This window comes from Python bivittatus, unplaced genomic scaffold, assembly GCF_059951505.1.
Source record: "Python bivittatus isolate LINGU-HERP-01145 unplaced genomic scaffold, Pbiv_v1 ctg000960_np1212, whole genome shotgun sequence".
NCBI lineage: Eukaryota > Metazoa > Chordata > Lepidosauria > Squamata > Pythonidae > Python > Python bivittatus.
The window spans coordinates 14530680-14549504 of NW_028277124.1; the positions used below are offsets into that span (position 1 = coordinate 14530680).

At 38.6% G+C, this 18825-nt stretch overlaps 1 protein-coding gene across 1 annotated transcript in view; it reads left to right on the forward strand.

Moving 5' to 3' along the window:
* LOC112542854 (cytosolic beta-glucosidase-like) overlaps positions 1-18163 on the forward strand; it is a 91840-nt gene extending 73677 nt beyond the window's left edge. Inside the window, exon 6 of the mRNA XM_088131327.1 lies at positions 16016-18163. Within this exon, the coding sequence (XP_087987453.1) occupies positions 16016-16245 (230 nt within the window). The 3' untranslated portion in view covers positions 16246-18163. The remainder of the gene's footprint in view (positions 1-16015) is intronic.
* Positions 18164-18825: the final 662 nt, after the last annotated feature.

Below are 18825 nucleotides of genomic sequence, written 5' to 3' on the forward strand. Positions count from 1 at the left end.
TGATCTTCAGAAGTTAAGCAGAGTCAGACCTCATTAGTCCTTGGATGATTGATTACCAGAAAATCTCAGGGCAGACTGGGAAAAGAGAAAAACATTCCAGAAGAAGGGAATGGTAAACCACTTCTGTCGTGCTACTAACCAAACAATATGGACATGTCTATCTAGCCACATCTTATAGCTAGTTCTACACCTTGTGGAAGTGAGCACACCTTGAAACCAACTTCTGAATAAGCTAAAGATAGGATGAGTGTGGGAAATGCCAGCCATATTGTCTCCCAATCCTCAAGGGAAAGAATTACAGATTGAAAGGAAATCACACACTCTGTCTGTACAGGGAATTCCTGGGCCTGAGTGAATTTTAATTCATCTATTTTTGTCCTACCTTCTTCAATTTCCTTTGGGGTTTGGTCATTTTGGGAAAGATGAAGAGGTATTATCAGGATAGCAAGCAAATAGCAAAAAGTCCTTCCAGTTTTCCGGAGTCAATGCATTAAGCTCTGCTTCTGGACTCAGCAAGTCACAGATCTCCCAACTCTTCATGGTAGCCCAACTTCTTGGCTAGACTTGGCTGAAGACTTACAGACTTACACTAGCTAACTAACCTTAACAGAGAAGCCAATTCATGCAAAAAGAAACAAACAAAAAAAAAAAGGTACCAAAGAAATATCACACTGTATTCCCATTATGCTCTTTCATGGGATTGAAAACTGGTTGTGCAAGCTTTATTGTACCAAAGGTCAAATTTGCCTATAGAATAGAATGACCCCATAGCAAACTTAGTTTTATTTTCATAATACTGACATTTAAGTTTCATTAATATTAAATATAGCTACAGGTTACTTTTCAATCATGTTACATCAAGTCCCTCTTATGTCTTATCAGAATGTTCTCTTTTGTCACAACTTGAAGGCTCTGGGAGTCACACCTGATGCTTTCTGACCTCAAACTATCACCCTTGACTTGATATTTTGTGGTTGGGACTGGCCAAATTATTTCTCCATGCAGAATGGAATACTATTTCCAATGGTGTTCTAAAAATGGGGGAGGGGCATATGGCCCCCACCCAAAAAACTTTGTGTGCAACCTTAAAGTCCTTCCTGAAATGGCAAAATCTGAATTTGGCCATTGTGTATATCTAGTTTGGGTTGATTTTAAGATATAGTCCTTGTTCAGGAAAGCAGCATAGAGGAGATTTATTTATTTTATTTATTTAAAGCACTTATTAAGGCTGCCCAACTCATAATGTACAACTCTGATCAGTGTACATCAATAAATAACCCAAAAGAATCAGAACCCAACCAATATAAAACCAGTATGGCAGACACAACCAGTATACCCATAGCTAGGCTGGAAATAGCAGAATCTCCCTTTCCCAACAGAATGGGCTCAATTTCTGTCCTGGACCATGGAAGAAGAACCAGGTCCTCACAGCATTGTGAAAGGCTACTAGGGTTGGAGTCTATTAGCCTTGACCTTCTAAAGTACAAATAGCAAATCATCTAAGCAGCCTGGCCTTTCAAAGTTGAAGATGATACTCGATCAGTTGATTGACCAAATTCGTATGCTGTCTTGCTTTTAAAGTAGAAGTAGAGAAGAGTAATTTGCCAGTGGCTCTAAAATATCCACAGTGCTTTCCATAAAGATTACCCCCATTTTATCCACACAGGGACCTTTTAAGGTAGGTCAGGCTAAGAGAGCACAGCAACTTGCCCAGTCAGTTCCATTCAGCAAGTTTAATTGGTTGAACAGGAATTTAAACTTGCTCCAATGAACTTCATGAAATTTCTAGACATGTCTTTAAAATTCCCATCCTCATGTCAGAATTAACTTCTTTTTTTTTTTTTAATGTGGGAATTATGTGAAGCAAAGAAACTAATCAATGTGTAATCAAAGAAGTTCTTCCAGACCTCACTCTCATTCAATTAGTCTTGCAACATCTTGCAGCCTCTGAATTCATTTGTGTTTTATATGCCTTCTTTATTTTTCAATAGTGCGGAGTCCTGTGCTGTAGAGATCATAACTGCATTCTGTGTAACTGGAGGTGGCAGTGTTTTGCTATATCCGTTTCATATTCTCTTTCAGTATAGAAAAGGCTACTTCAGTTCTTTCATCTCTAATCTGTTGATGTTAAATAAGCTTGGGATATGCACCTGTTGCTGGCTTGTAACAGGAAAGGAAGATTTAATGTGATATGAAAAATGTCTTTTATTTAAACAAAAAGCTTTTCCAGAGCTTCCATTTCACTGTGCAGCCAGATGTATAGGTTTATTTTTAAAAAATGTACACAGAATCCAGCATATCACAGTTATGTGTATATTGAAGCCTAGGGAGGATAATAAAGCCTAGAATAGTGAGAATGGAGCAGCCTGCCTCATAAATGCTCCATCACTGAAGGTTTTCAAGCAGCCATTTATCAGGAATGATATGAGGTTTCCTTTCTTGGTTAGAGGTTGTACTAGAAGATCTTCAAGGTCCCTTCCAACCTTATGATTCTATAATTCAACCAAGGTCTTTTTTCATCAGAAGACAGCAAAGGAACAGGAAGAGCGTGGTCCTTCAGTGGTAGCATTTGCTATCAGCCTCTCTAACCATCTGCACATCTTAAATGCTTTGTAAAGAGACAGAATTGTGAACTACTGTTTCTATTGTATCACTAAGCACCTTGTTGCTAGACCCCCAGGAGATCTTTTGGTCCTTCCAGGAGTGAAGGGATAGTTTACTGTCTGTGCAGTGAACTGAAACTGCTAATCTTTCAGAATTTGATTAACTGTCAGAGAAAATTTTGCAGGAGTGACGATCAGTCCAAGTTTAGTTGAAACTGATTACACTGTTTGGACACAGAATATAAGATACAAAATTGTCCTGGATTTTTTTTTTTTTTAAACAGTACAACTTTGGTAAAACAGGTGCATTCTCCTTCAAGTCATTCTACTCCTAGTATGATTTCAGGATGGAAAGTGGGCAGGAAGTAAAGATCTGACCTGCGATCTCCTGGGTATCCCCTACAAGACTTTGATAAGGAATAACAGTCCAACGTAATAATGCAACTTGAGCCTTTTCCTTAATTTCCATCTTTTTACCAGCCCTCCTCTCTCTTTTCCCATTAAATTTTCTTAACTTTTGTTCTTACAGACCCTTCACTCTCAATCCAACTCACCAACTCCACCCTAAAATCCATCACATGTCCCATTTCATCATTCTTTTGTCCCCCAATACTGTCATCACCCTCTGCATTGTCCTTGGCTATTTTTCTTCCATCCATGACGAGAGGAGCAGATCAGCCCAGTTATGGCCTGAAGATTAGTAACACTTCGCTACATGTTTGTTTATTTTTTATTAAACATTTTAGGAAAAATTAACAATGCAGATAAAATAAATCAGTTAAAGAGAGTAACGAAGTAGAGCACAAAGTATACAAGGGATACAGAAATGAATAGGAGTTATACAGTGGGGCAAAAAAGTATTTAGTCAGCCACCAATTGTGCAAGTTCTCCCACTTAAAAAGATGAGAGAGGCCTGTAATTTTCATCATAGGTATACCTCAACTATGAGAGACAAAATGGGGGGGAAAATCCAGAAAATCACATTGTCTGATTTTTAAAGAATTTATTTGCAAATCATGGTGGAAAATAAGTATTTGGTCACCTACACACAAACAAGATGTCTGGCTCTCACAGACCTGTAACTACTTCTTTAAGAGGCTCCTCTGTCCTCCACTCTTACCTGTAGTAATGGCACCTGTTTGACCTTGTTATCAGTATAAAAGACACCTGTCCACAACCTCAAACAGTCACACTCCAAACTCCACTATGGCCAAGACCAAAGAGCTGTTGAAGGACACCAGAAACAAAATTGTAGACCTGCACCAGGCTGGGAAGACTGAATCTGCAATAGGCAAGCAGCTTGGTGTGAAGAAATCAATGGTGGGAGCAATAATTAGAAAATGGAAGACATACAAGACCACTGATAATCTCCCTCGATCTGGGGCTCCATGCAAGATCTCACCCCGTGGGGTCAAAATGATCACAGGAACGGTGAGCAAAAATCCCAGAACCACATGGGGGGACCTAGTGAATGACCTGCAGAGAGCTGGGACCAAAGTAACAAAGGCTACCATCAGTAACACACTACGCCGCCAGGGACTCAAATCCTGCAGTGCCAGATGTGTCCCCCTGCTTAAGCCAGTACATGTCTGGGCCTGTCTGAAGTTTGTTAGAGAGCATTTGGATGATCCAGAAGAGGACTGGGAGAATGTCATATGGTCAGATGAAACCAAAGTAGAACATTTTGGTCTAAACTCAACTTGTTGTGTTTGGAGGAGAGAGAATGCTGAGTTGCATCCAAAGAACACCATACCTACTGTGAAGCATGGGGGTGGAAACATCATGCTTTGGGGCTGTTTTTCTGCAAAGGGACCAGGATGACTGATCCGTGTAAAGGAAAGAATGAATGGGGCCATGTATCGTGAGATTTTGAGTGAACAACTCCTTCCATCAGCAAGGGCACTGAAGATGAAATGTGCCTGGGTCTTTCAGCATGACAATGATCCCAAACACACCGCCCGGTCAACGAAGGAGTGGCTTCGTAAGAAGCATTTCAAGGTCCTGGAGTGGCCTAGCCAGTCTCCAGATCTCAACCCCATGGAAAACCTTTGGAGGGAGTTGAAAGTCCGTGTTGCCCAGTGACAGCCCCAAAACATCACTGCTCTAGAGGAGATCTGCATGGAGGAATGGGCCAAAATACCAGCGACAGTGTGTGAAAACCTTGTGAAGACTTACAGAAAACGTTTGACCTCTGTCATTGCCAACAAAGGATATATAACAAAGTATTGAGATGAACTTTTGATATTGACCAAATACTTATTTTCCACCATGATTTGCAAATAAATTCTTTAAAAATCAGACAATGTGATTTTCTGGATTTTTTCCCCCATTTTGTCTCTCATAGTTGAGGTATACCTATGATGAAAATTACAGGCCTCTCTCATCTTTTTAAGTGGGAGAACTTGCACAATTGGTGGCTGACTAAATACTTTTTTGCCCCACTGTATGTTTCCTGTATATCATCAATTAATTATAAACTATTGAATATAATATATCAGATTATGAAACTGAAGAAGCAAAATTAATAAAATCTAAGCAAGGATAAATATCAGGAACTATAATCCAGGCAGAATAACTCATCAGATAAAGTCATAAACTGTAGTAGGTTAAATAAAAACTGAAAATCTATTCTGATTTAAATATCTCATCAGATTGAAATACAGATTCTATACATTGAAGGTTTAACACATTTTAGATTATGCAGTCTTTATTCTTCCCAGCAAATTAACTAAGCACATTTAATCTACCATGGTGTATGACCCAAGTCCAGCATGTTGTATGCACCCCCAAAACTGAGTTCGTTGAGTAAACCATGGATAACTGCACACCCATCTTTGCAACAGAAGAGGCAGATTAGATTCTCATGAATTTATTCACTATTGAAAATTTGGCTTGTTACCTGTTCTTTGTGGTGTCTTTTCTCCTGTAATTACAGGAGATCATAATTATTATGCAGTGATTCTTTATTTCTCCTATCCTAGATACCATTCTATCCTTCTTTGAGAGTATATAAGTAATAATACATGATAGGTTTTCTGGATTTGCCATGATAATTTGGCTAGGGGAAAAAATAGAAAACTGTTTAGGACAAATTATATTCACATCTATACCTTCACCTTTCTACCTTCTGAAGAGAAGTAGTCTGTGTGTCTGCATATGTGAATATATGTGTTGGCAATTTAATGAGCAAATGAGAAATTTAAACACTATAATTTGTTTTTCTTACCTTTAATTCAGAGATATTAGCATTTAAATAGTGATTGTGATTAATATCTATATAGTAATTCCCTAGGCTGAGACTTGTATACCTTTCTTATTTAGAAAGAGAGAAAACTGGTGTTCAAATTCTTTTCTGTTAGAGAGGCTAAATCAGTTGTGGGAAGGAGCAAGAATTTTTCATAGTGACTCCCCCCTCCATTCAGTGAATGAACTTTGATGGGAGATTGTTAGAATACTTTCTTTTGAGCCTTCTAAAGAGAAGGTATAAAAATATTTTTAAACTAGGCTCTGGGGAGCCTAGTATCTTGCTTTTACTTTGTTTTAAATTATGCTGGATTTGGGATTTGGGAGATCTATAATTGTATTATAATAGGTTTGGGAACTGTTTGCTTCTTCAGTGTAGAAGACAGTAGATTATAAGTTTCTAAATAGAGGAATATATAAATTGGATGTTTATGACTTGTTGTGCATCATTATTAGCCTAATGAGGATCTGTTTAAAACCATATAAATTATCTTCCTTCCTTCCTTCCTTCCTTCCTTCCTTCCTTCCTTCCTTCCTTCCTTCCTTCCTTCCTTCCTTCCTTCCTTCCTTCCTTCCTTCCTTCCACAACGTGATTATTTTCCCCCAATGGCAGTGAGATATTTTGCATGCAATAATGTTTTAGTCCCCAAAGTTCTGAAGGAAAAGACTATTTCATAATTTCAGTTCACATTGTACAAGGGGACTTGTTATCTAAGTCAGTATTGATCTGCGGTTTGCAGAATATAGGAACCCTAAGATAATTTCTTTTAATTAAAAGGAATAGACTTGGATGTTCTTGGAGAGGAAGAGCATCTGACAGCTCTTTTTGTTTTCTCTAGACTGGAATTCGACAAATAACACATTGTCACTTGTCCTACATGAATGACAAGCAGCCAATTCACTTAATGTTGTTTGAAAATGACCTTTGGGTCTCTTTACCTGTGAAGTTCCATGATCCAGGAAGATGTTTTAGGAGCGAAGAGCAAGTAACTGAAATTCCATTCCCCCTAGAATTGAGTTGTGACCAGGTGGAAACATTTCTACATGTTCCATATGCACCCACTTCACCAACGTGGCTTGCAGTATGGTAGAGCCATAGGGCAGATTTCCACTTGATCTTAACCTTCAGCAGCACATATACTAAAATTGGAATGTAGAGCAGATTGGGTTAGTGTCATTCATAATTGCTGCTTGTTTGTATAAGACCGTTTCTCAACCTTGGCAACTTGAAGATGTGGGAACTTCAGCTCCCAGAATTCCCCACGCAGTAGGTTGAAATTCCTACACTGGTATAAGAGATGCATTTTCTCTTACAGAAGAGGTGAGGTCGCAATTATTTCTCCATTTTTATTCTTTCTGAACCAATGGAACGTTGGAAATGAATTATAGAAAACAGGTCAGGACTCTGGTCTGTCCATCAGCAGGAGAACTCTCCAAAATCCAAACAGAACCAGACCAAATTTGGTATGAGGGGAGAAGCTGGCCAAAGAAAGATCCAGTTAAAAATGGGCCCCATATGACTTTGGGTTGCAGAGAATAATAATCCAGAAAAAAAAATCTCCCCAAGGCGTCCTTCTGGGAGAGGCCATTGCACAATGTGACTTAGAGTAGAGCTACTTTTAAGGGATTGGAGAGAGTTGTAAACACTATGCTCTGTAGGCTTCCTTTAACTTGTCCAGATTGAGAGAGATACAATGGCTTGGGGAAGCCTTAACCCCATTAGTAGACGTTTGCCAGTTCACACATAGGATTGCAGACATCCTCTGTAGACATAATCTCAAGTTTGGATGGTTCTATAATAGCTTGTGCAGCCAACAATCCTTAGGCCCCTTTTCAAATCTCAAAGCTACATGCATGAAAATCAAACAGGGTTGGGACTTGTGTGGATATGTTCGTCTTCCCTCCCCCAGTTCAGTCCTGGATTTGAGCAGGTAAACACCTACAGATGGCTTGAATGGAAACCAGATGTTTACACAGGAGTAGATACAACTTTTTCCGTGACTCTGGAAAAGAAGAAAAACAGCTATCAAAAACTGCTGTGTGACTACACAATTATATAGAGCTTCTTCATTGAAAATAGCTTTATTCCCTGTTCTCAAATGGTCTCTTTTAACCATGTCAGCATGTAAACATTGCTTGGAAAATGCCACTCATAAGTGTATATTTATTCTTAATCCTCTTTATTGATGTTCATATGTTTAGTTTCTGTCTGCTCTCTACTTTAGTAAAGGTTATCAGCGGCAGGAAAAACTGAAATGTAAATTGGTTGTGACTCACTGAATCTACAGCAACTTCAGACACATCATATTTGACCTCAGTTTACAATCTTTAATTGCAGCCACCTCTTGCTTCAATTACCATAGAAATGAACCTGTTCAGACACTCAGAAGCACCCAGGTGATTTTCTGTGGGCCTGCATAAGGGTTCTGGGTGGTGTGTGAAGAGTCAAGAGGACATGGAAATGCATGCTCCATGAACCATTGCCTTTCTGTGGGTCTGTGCATGTAGCTGCTGAGATTTGCATAGTGGCTTCAGCAATGAAAAGACAGCCAATCAGAATGACACTGCAATGACTAAAGGAATGAAGAAACTAGCTGCATCTGCTTCAAAATTCATCCCTGTGCCACCAGGATTCCCTTGGATGGACCCATTCTTTTTCCTTCAGTGTTACCAGAGTCACCAAAGAATAACATGAAGAGAGAAAATCAGCATGGAAGATGGAGGGAGTGGTCTAATTTTAATTAGCACCTGCAGCATTGACTGCTGCAGTACACAAAGCCATTTTTCTTGCATCAGAGCTTCATTGCTTGGTGGTATATCCTACACAATAGAGTATACAAATTTAAGAATTCATTAAATCTTTTTTTATAGGTATAACACCCCCTTTTTCATACATTTGGCAATTTCACAGGATTTGTCAGGAAAAAGCTCCCACATTCTAGAACAGGAACATGGAAAGCTACCTGATCTTGAATGAACATTTTAGATCCATCTAGCTCCAATCAAACTGATTTGGTTTCAGATAAGAGTTGTTTCTAGCTGATTCAAGAGAAGCCAGAGGTTAAACGTGGGAACTTCTCCCATAAAACTACATCCCTTCCATTTATCTTGAAGACATTGGTAAACTTTATATTTTGATAGCATGGTGCCCAGGACTTCAGTTACAAGATCTACTAGTTCTTTGCTTACACTCATTCCCGAAGTTGCACAGTCTGGCTATGGAAGCACAAACATGGGTTATAATGTGTTCCATATGAAGTTGCGTTATATTCTGAGTATGTCAGACCTCTCTGGTAACAACGTTACCCAAATCCCAAGGAATAAGTCTGTCTGTGTTGTGATTAGCATATTTTATTAGGAAGGAAGGAACAACATGTAATGGACTTCTTTGTGCCTGGGAACAAGAATGGGCATTTCCAAAACACTGAAGAACAAGTTGACTTTCAGTTTATAGCTCATAAACGGCTAGCCATCTCCCCCTTAAATCAAGAGATAGTTGATTAAAGGCTTCAAGGAGGACCTGCCTTAACATACTCATGATAAAAGGGTGGGTAAAATACCCCCATTCAGTTTCCAAGATTCTGTGGCCTAGCCCCTCTTTCCTTGCAATAAACCTGGCCAACAAGACTTTGAGAATCTAGCTTGACATAACAGAAGAATTCCAATGAGTACTCTTTTTTAAGATGAGAAAGTATATATAGGGTAATGAAGGTGGTGAAGTTCTCGTTCTTTTCCTCACCTTCTTTCAATAAAAAGGAGAAGAGGTGTATTTCTTTTTTGAAAGAGGAACAGACTGTTTCTGTTGAATATTTGGGAAACAGCTACTAGATTTCTTATCTGTGTGAGAACCAGATGTCACAGAGTCAGAATGTTGTATCCATCCTATTAAATGAGCTGGTTATTAGTATGTGTGACTCTCTTCATAAAAATTCCACTATCTGTCATTAGGTAAAACTCTAAGTGTTGGTATGATTTAGATTTTATGTGACTTGGAGATATCCCCCATTCATGTCAACCATCTGGGCTTTAAGATCTTCAGAAATGGTTCTTTCTTCATTCACAACACCATCAGAGATGATTTTGGTTGAAATATAGGAAAGAACCATCTCCATGGCTGGTTCCAGAGACACAGAAGGTTTGTTTCTGCTCTTTTGCCCTATGCAAACAGACTGTGATAGTTTTATTCAGGTAGATGTTTGGCACGGAAGCTGGTTTGCCTGATAAGGTGGGTTTTTGCTGATTTGACAATTGGTTTTTTTATTAATGTGTTTTGTTTGAATGGAAACATTTATGTTTGATAAGAATTCTGTGTCTAATCTTTATTTTTTATTATTGCTAGTCCCTGAAGTGCCATTTTGAAGAATAAAGACTTTCCTTAGCTTTTTTCAGCCATGCAATAGCACTTTGAATCAGCTTGCAATATTTTCCTATCCAGTTCTCTTTAAGTACTAATGCAATAGCAACAAAGTTCTTTTCTTTCTAGTTCTTTCCCATGTCTTCTAACAGTGCACCCATCCCCACTGTAACTGAGTCCATCCACCTTGCTGCTGATCATTCTCGTCTTCTCTTTCCTTCCACTTTCCCTGGCATCACTGCCTTCTCCAGAGAGCTGGGTCTTTGCATAATGTGTCCAAAGTAAGTTAATTTGAGCCTGGCCATTTGTGCCTCAAGTGAGAACTCTGGGCTGATTTGTTCCATGACTGTTATTAAACTCATGACCATGAAGTTTCTAATGACTGTCAAATATTTCATAATCTTTTTAAATTCAATTATTTATTTTTATCTATTTGTTTTGGTTTTATATCCTGGACTTTTCATAAGAAACATGTAACATGGCTATACTTATAACTTTTCACATTCTTCAGTAGCTTTCCCCACAGTTGTTCTCTAGATGAAAAGAACTATAATCATCATGTATCCAATCTGTGACATGTCACTGTGGAAGCTGAAGTCCAACACTTTCAAATGGCACCAGTTTAGAGAAGCCTGATGGATCTATGGATCAATTATTGTAGCCATGAAAGAGGTACAAGGCTTGACCAATACCTGAACTGGATGCTAGGTTTCAAAAGAAAGAAGGAATAAGAAAAAAAAAATCTTTGGATGAATGGAGTTGGCATAGAGACATCATATATTATGATGTCCAAAAATCAAAAAAAGGTATTAATAGGTAAACTTGAGAAAATAGCTCTAGACAATGAAAGGAGAAGTTATTTCAATGAAAGAACCAAAGGAGCTGTCAATGGGATGTGAAGGCCCATAAATTGTTGTCATAGTACTCCAAGAATGAAAAGTCCTTGTAGAGAGTGAGTGTCCCATGGTATAAAGCTAACATAGAGATCAGGGAAAGAAAGTATTGAAGAGAGAGGCACAAGAAAGAGATGGCTAATGTGTAAGACAAGACAAATGATGTGCTTTGCTGTACACTTGAAATGGTTCTTTCGGCTGTTGTGACCACCCATGGTGGTTGGTTAATTAGGCAACCTTCCTGATACAGTGATTAATGGCATGCAGGATGTAAATAGATCTACGCTAATTAATAACATAGCTGTCACCAGAGAACATGGCCACAGGAGTAGAGAGTGAGAACTAACTTTCTATGCAACAGTTCTTTGGAGACACATTACCTAGGATGATCAGGTCACATGAGTGATAGAGCACATCATTCTCCTTCCATGGCAGTTAAATCTGCATAGCAAATTATGGCTTGCAGATGGGGTTTTCCTTATTTTGATCTATCTGTCTGTCTGTCTTTCTGTCTAGGATGGTGCCTGCCACAAGCACTTTTCATGAAACTGGTTTTTCATACCTGTAAAGAGTATGATTTATAAGGAACTGCTCTTGAAGACAACTCAAAAAATTCAGATAATCCTAGAATGCAAGTGATAGAATTCCAACTGGGATTAATCACTGGGAACAGGTGTTGAAGGAGCTCCATTGCCTTCTGAGCTCAATACAAGATGCTGGTATTTGCTTTTAAAAATTCCATACTAGGGATCTAAGGCAACATCTGCTGGCCCAGGAGATTAATCTGCTGAGGGCTTTTGTTGGTACTTTTCTTCAAGAAGAGCTGAGGCAGGTGGTGAGCAGAAGAGACCATTATGGAACTTGCTCTCCCAGGAAGATCACTTGGCACTGGTTCTGCTAATTGCTTTAATGTTGGGCAATCTTTTAATCTCCTAGGTCTTTTAAACATTTGAAGCATAGATTTAAATCTTATACAGTTGAACCTAATAGGATTTGGCCTGCAAAGGAATGTGATCAATGAATGTTGGTTTTTACTGATGGTGGGGCATTGCTGATTTTAAGTAGTATTGCTTCCATACGGTTTTCTACTGATTGTTCAATTTTGGTTTAATCCTAATGATTAGGATTTGTAGATTCCTTCTTGCTTATTCCTCATTCCTCTTCTACTTTTTAACATAGGGAGCCTCTAATGCAATTCTGAGCATATCTAGGAAGAATTAAAAGTATAACATGAAATCTCATAGAATATTTCCCCTTCATAACCTTACAGGAATCCCATAAGCCACCTGTTTTTTATTTTTTTATTTTTATCAGCACACCTCCTTCAACTGGGTAGCATGACACAGTTCTGGCTTTGCATACTACAGACCTAGGAAGGCTTGAACCACTTCCATTCTCCAAAGAGAAGAAACCTTTGTATTTCTAAATTAGATAGTCTGCTTCCAGGGCAAAATGTAGTTAAAGAATCTTCTACTTGACCCAAAAAGGATGGGAGAAAATGAGTTTGAATAACTGATGTGCCATGGCAGGAGTGTGCAATTTAAACTAAGGATGTTGGGAAATCATGCCTTTGGCTGAGAAATAATGAGCTCCTGACGCGTTTTCTCATCAAAGTATCGGCATGAAGTCACCATGTTTAGCCAAAGTCCTATCATCAAGAAAGCAGTACATCAAAAGTTCACAGTGGATATTATTTTGTGCCTCACCTTTCTCTTACATTTGGCTTCCTTAACATCCCTTCCCATTTGTGATGGTTTAAAAAGAGAAGAAATGTAGGAACACAGGTTCTTATCACATTTGTTCCAGCTTCAGCAGACCCAGAGCCATCCCTGTCGTCCTCAGTTATCTTTCTATGCAGCACTGTTTTGAGCAGAGGTTTAATACACAAAAGATTGTTTCCCCCAAGATTTAGGTACCTCATAAATCAAGCTGACAAGTCACATGGTAAGGTTCCCTCTACTGTTTTGTCTATGGTACGCACACAGACAATACAGTAGCGTTCTCCGTGGCTTATTGTCTCATAATGTCAGAGGGTTGTGTTCTTCTCATGCTGTATTAGACTCAACTTAGACAATTCTTTTTGTGAATGTTCATTTGGTGTGCATGTAGTGTGTGAGAAAGGGAGATGGATTCTGTTACTATAAGTGTGCTATGAAATCAAATGTAAATATAAAACTTACATTATTGGACTGCCTTTCCTGGAATATCATAACTTATATTGTTATAAGATATTTGCTTCATGTTTCATGATGGATCCAGTCTCCCCCTCACATCACTTGTGAGACCCTTCCTCTGGATAGGTGACATACTAGCCCCAAATCTACCTGAATCTACATTCTGTGATGACTTTCCCATGACTCAACCTTATGCTAAACAGGTATGGTAATGTCCTGATCTGGTCATCCAGTGCATTAATTGGTCAGTATTAATTTCCCTCCAGAAAGCTACTCCTGTCTCTAGTCCTAGAAAATTTCTCTTCCGGTGAGCCTCTTTTTCTGCAACAGGCAAGCAGAGAGTAGTCCTTTGAGAATCCATCCTGTAAGTGTCCACAAAGGTTAAGATTCCTGATAAGCTGAGTCATCTAGTGAGGAGGCATACACATTTGGATGGATGGATGGATGGATGGATGGATGGATGGATGGATGGATGGATGGATGGACAGATAGATCTGTTATGTGTTAATTACTAAAGTCTATGCTTTCTTTTAATTTGAAATTCAGCTGGCCATTTCTGTCTCCTTGCTGGATTCTTTAAAAATATTGAGGATTGGAGTTGACTTGGTCTTTTTTGCAATGCCTGGGAGTAGTCTTACCCTGTGTCAAATTACTTAGTTCTTAAGGAGAAAAATGGAACGATCCTGAAATGCACCTGTCATTCTTTAGAAAGTCAACCTTTAGTACTTGATCTTTGTGTGTTCCAGGTGAGGTTCCATAATTGTTTGAAATCACAGGAGTAGTGGCAGTGTTTCTGCCTCACACATGTCCCCTGAGATCTAGCAGACTTTCTTACCTGATAAGGCTGGAGGTGTGGAACTCCCACTTCGCTATCACAGTGTTACCAAAATGTTCCTTTACTGTGGAATTAATAGCATGCCCAATTAAGTTTCCATTAAGATAGGTTAATTGGTTTATTTGTTTAAGAATGTAACCACATAGTTTGAATTTAAAAATGCAATATAAAAGTAGTCTTAAATAAATAATAAATAAATATATGTAGAGTGTGTAGGCCTGACTCAATTTGTTGACAAGCAACTTAAATTCAGAGAAAGTAGTGAACACCTGGTGCACACTAACAGTAAGTAGGAAGTTATATCTGGTAGACTTGATCCATCTAATGTATCCAATCTGAACTGGGGGAGTGAATGTAATTGTTCTATTGTCTCAAGATTGTGAATGAAGCAAGTTCGGAGCCCTATATTAAGCCTCAGTCTAAATTTACCCCACTGACCCCATTTCCAGATAGTGATTTCAATTCTGGGTGATGCTTGGTCAATATCAACAAGGTTTTGTTTTGTTTTTCTTTTTCATGTGTACATTATGTATATGGAAAAAACTTTGTGGATATATACAGAGTACATACACCTCTCTAAATATAAATGTATGGGCTCAAGATCTCTAAGATGTTTTAGCCATTTGATTAGCCTTCAATCCACTAAAAGTGAAATGTCAACTAAAATTTTAGTCTCTGGATTATCTTCAGATATTTTTATCTAGAAACGAGTGTCTAATACTGTAGGATGACTGGCTTACTTGTGTTGTGCGAACAAAGGCTACGTGCATTTTTTGTAGCAGTGACTCAGCAAACCCACACCAATATTGCCTACTCTTGCATCTTTTGTTGCAAATAAAATGATATTTTTCTAAAACTCTTGAATTCGCTCTAATGTGCCGCCCTTTCTTCCTACATGCTATGCAGATTTCAAGAAAGTAACTTCAGCCTCTTTTTCTGAAGGAAAATGTGACTGCAAATTTTTTAAAAAGTGGGGGAGGGGGTGATGATAATGATGAAGAAAAAGGAGGAGGAGATGATGACTGAAAATTTCCCAGGGCAGGAATGCCGATAATATAAATAACCAACTGCTACCTTGCACAGACTATGAGAAGCATAAAACTGAGTTTCCATTAAGCCATGAAAAGATAGAAAGAAAAAGGTTGAGATTAAATTTCAGGAGGTGTAAGATTTTTGGGGCAACCCTTTTTGTCAGAAAGCAGTCTTTTAAGGGCTCAGTCCTCATGTACAAAGCTCATTTACTGGTTACATCATGTTGTTACTGGTTACATCATGTTGAGTTTCTGGGGAGTTTCTGCCAAATTAGAGCCATCCAGGGGGAGCCAAACAAGTGTGACTGTGAAGGGGTCAGGCTTGTCTTCTACTCACTGGCACAGTGAGCTTCTCTTCTTTTTATTATTGGTGAACAGGGTTAACTGAATTGTAATTACTTTTCTCTCCTGTCATTTGCTAAATTGGAGCTAATATTGTTCGCTTATATTGAATGACAACAACAGGGGTGATGTTGAGGATAGTGATGGCGATGCTAGAAGATCCCCCTTCCCCTCCAGAAGTTCAAGATGGCTTCCATGAGCGACTTCCTTTCATTTTATCCATACAGAACTATCTTGTGAGAAGGTTGAGAAGGAATGACCGGCCCATAGTTACCTAGTTTAATCCATGTTTAAGTGGAGACTTGAACCTGGAACTCCTGGTCCATCTGCAATGTTTTAAACAATGAAGTAGAGAGATTTTCTCAGATTAGATGTAAAGATCTATGGTGCAGCAAAGTATGAACTTGCAACTAGGAGTTTTAATTAAAGGTCTGGTCAATACTTAAGTGGGGAAACTGTTTTAAGTTTTGTTCTATGTAACAAAAGGGAGATATATAAATGTAATTAAAACAAAGTGATTCCTTTCCTTCTTCTTTTTAGCAATTTACACTGATGGTGTCCAAGTGAAAGGCTACTTTGTATGGTCCCTTCTGGACAACTTTGAATGGATTTATGGATACAGCTCTCGATTTGGGCTCTTCCATATAGATTTTGAAAGTTCAGCACTCCCTCGAGTTCCTTATAAATCGGCTATTGAATATGCAAAAATCATTGCCAACAATGGACTGATGAAATCACCAGATAGCAAATGTATACCAACACATCAATGAACTGCGTGTGATTTTTTTTTTTAACGTAATTTTGGTTTTCAATAAATATTTATCAAAAATCCAATCAACAAAAGGTGGTGTCAGAACAATAACTGCACAAGGGATGTAAAACCTATAAACTGTAAGATGTAGCTGTTAAAAAATAAAGTTGAAATGCTGGGGTTGCTATTATGTTATGCAGTTGAACAATGTTTATTACTGGACTGGGCAGAAATTCATTAGATAAACGTAGGTAATTAACCCACATTGATTAAATAGGTGGTACATCAATGGTTCAGTACTCTTATTATTTTTTTTAAAACTGCATGCAGGTAATTCAAATTCTGTGCCAAGAACAGATGAATTCTGTGACCTGTACTAATTAAACAAATTTGCCATATTTTCTCATTTCACATAGTTTGGTCCTGCAAAGCTAGTTAGAATTGAAGGGAACACTAAATGTGTTAGTCGATAAAGAATGAAGTAGAGAAAAGAAACAAACTAGTCCTCAGGCATTTTTGAGGCTATGCCTGTCTAAAAGGCTAATGAAAGGGCTCTTTTTCTGTGTCAAAGTGAATGCTTTTGTTAAGTGTCTCATTGTGAGGCAGGAACAAGGAAAACATGTATGAGTAGCCTTGGAAGTTGACCTTCACCAAACGTCATTCTGATTACATTTCATTCAGAGCAATGAATGAAGCCTGTTGGATTAGGAAAAAAGAGGCATTGCTCTGTGCAGAGTAGCAAGATTAGCAAAGGTGAGCATGCTTCCTAAGGTAGGCCAGGTATCATTCCTACCTGGGCAAGGCTAGCCTCAACTATGGAAAAGCTTGTTGGTAGGAAAACTCTTCCTGTAAGAAAAGAAACATCATAGAGTCTCCCATGACCATGTTCCAGGTCTAACATGGGCAGAAATGGAACTTTAAAATGTCAGATTCAGCCGGCGCGGACGGCAGGGACTTGCCCAGCCGCGCTGAGTCAGTTCTACCGCCCGAGCACCAGCAAAGGAAAAAGGGGAAGTGGGAAAACCTCAAGCTGATTAATGGGCCAGCTGGGACCGCTTAACTAAAACCGCAAAGCAGATATTTTGTATCGACGCCAATTAGCCTCGGGCGCCGTAGACAAAGGGTTAAGCAGTGGCTAGCAGCAAAGCGATCAGCGCATGATTGGAAAAACCCCAGCTTTGTCTGCAACAGAAAGCACCAGCGAAGACCACGACCACGCTAGCGGTGTAAAGCAATCAAGAGACAAAAGAACTGAACTGAATCTGCCGTTTCGGTGAAGGGGGGAATCACTGCAGGGAATTTGTAGCCTAGCAGTGGGGCAAAGTGTGGGAACGGGGGAACTATAAATTGTATTGCAAGATGTGCCAAGCCAGTCCTGGATTTGTCTGTAATTATGTACATTACGCTTGAGTAAACTTCTTTGTTGAACACACGTGTCACAAGAGTTTCTCTAGACGAACGGGGTAAACCTTACATAAAAGACACTTTATACAAAGAAAACTTTTCCAGTAAACCAAGTCACTGGACAACACATTCCACCTCTCTTAGGTCGAAAGAATAGTGCTGATTGACTAGATTAAAAATGGCTTAAAATATATGTACATCTTTGCATTCTGCAACTATTGATGAGTCTGAAATATGCATGACTTCTTGGCTTTGTTCCTCTATTTGTGCATGCCCCACACTGACTTTATTTGTTAACTTGGAAGATATAATTACTTGCTGATGAGTCTTGCAATTATGTTTGGTAGTCTACCTGTCAGCCTCACTAGGTCGACCAAACCAAGAAATCAACTCCACAGGAAGGGTAAAACTACTTTTATTGAGATTGGCTATAACAACTGAATCTTGTATGTCTGTGCTGCACCTCCTCCTCCTCCTTCAGTGAATTAGGGAGATCTGAGCCGCTTCTGAATGTTATCTACTTGTTTTGGACTTAAAAAAATGTTTTAGCTCCTGTCCACACAAACACTTTTGTCCATTGATGTGAAAAATAAAATTCTTACTTTTAAAATTCTTTGGGATCTCTTCAAAAGAAAACAATTAGCTTTATGATATAACAGTGCTACATCCCTGCATTTGAAAAAGCCTAGGATTAAAAATTGATCTGTGATCCAGGAATCCGTAAATAATAATTTACTCTTTAAAAAAATGATGCATTTCCTGGAGATGGATGATATCAGGCTTTTCCTGCTTACAAGAAGTAATGACACTCAATCATTTAACCCAAGCCATTAATGTTAAATGATAGAATTCTCAAATTAGTCATCATAGTTGCTTAATACATTTACTTTCTTCTACTTTTCTGATTTCATTTTCATGGGAAAAGTACATTGACTCTCTTGAAGTGATAATTTAACCACAGCTAGTACCTTTCACAGAACAAAAAGAAAAATACAGAGAAAAAATAAAAATCCTAAGGGCTGTATTTTCCCCCTGGCCTGAGAAAAATTAAGGATAGGATTCCTGGGTCATAAAAAAAGGTAGTTGGGCAAACTAACCTTTAAGACCTTCAAACAAGATTTGTAAGATATTCCCATCTTTATATAAAATCATATTCATTCTCCAAGAACTATATTTGGGTATCATGTTTTCAAAT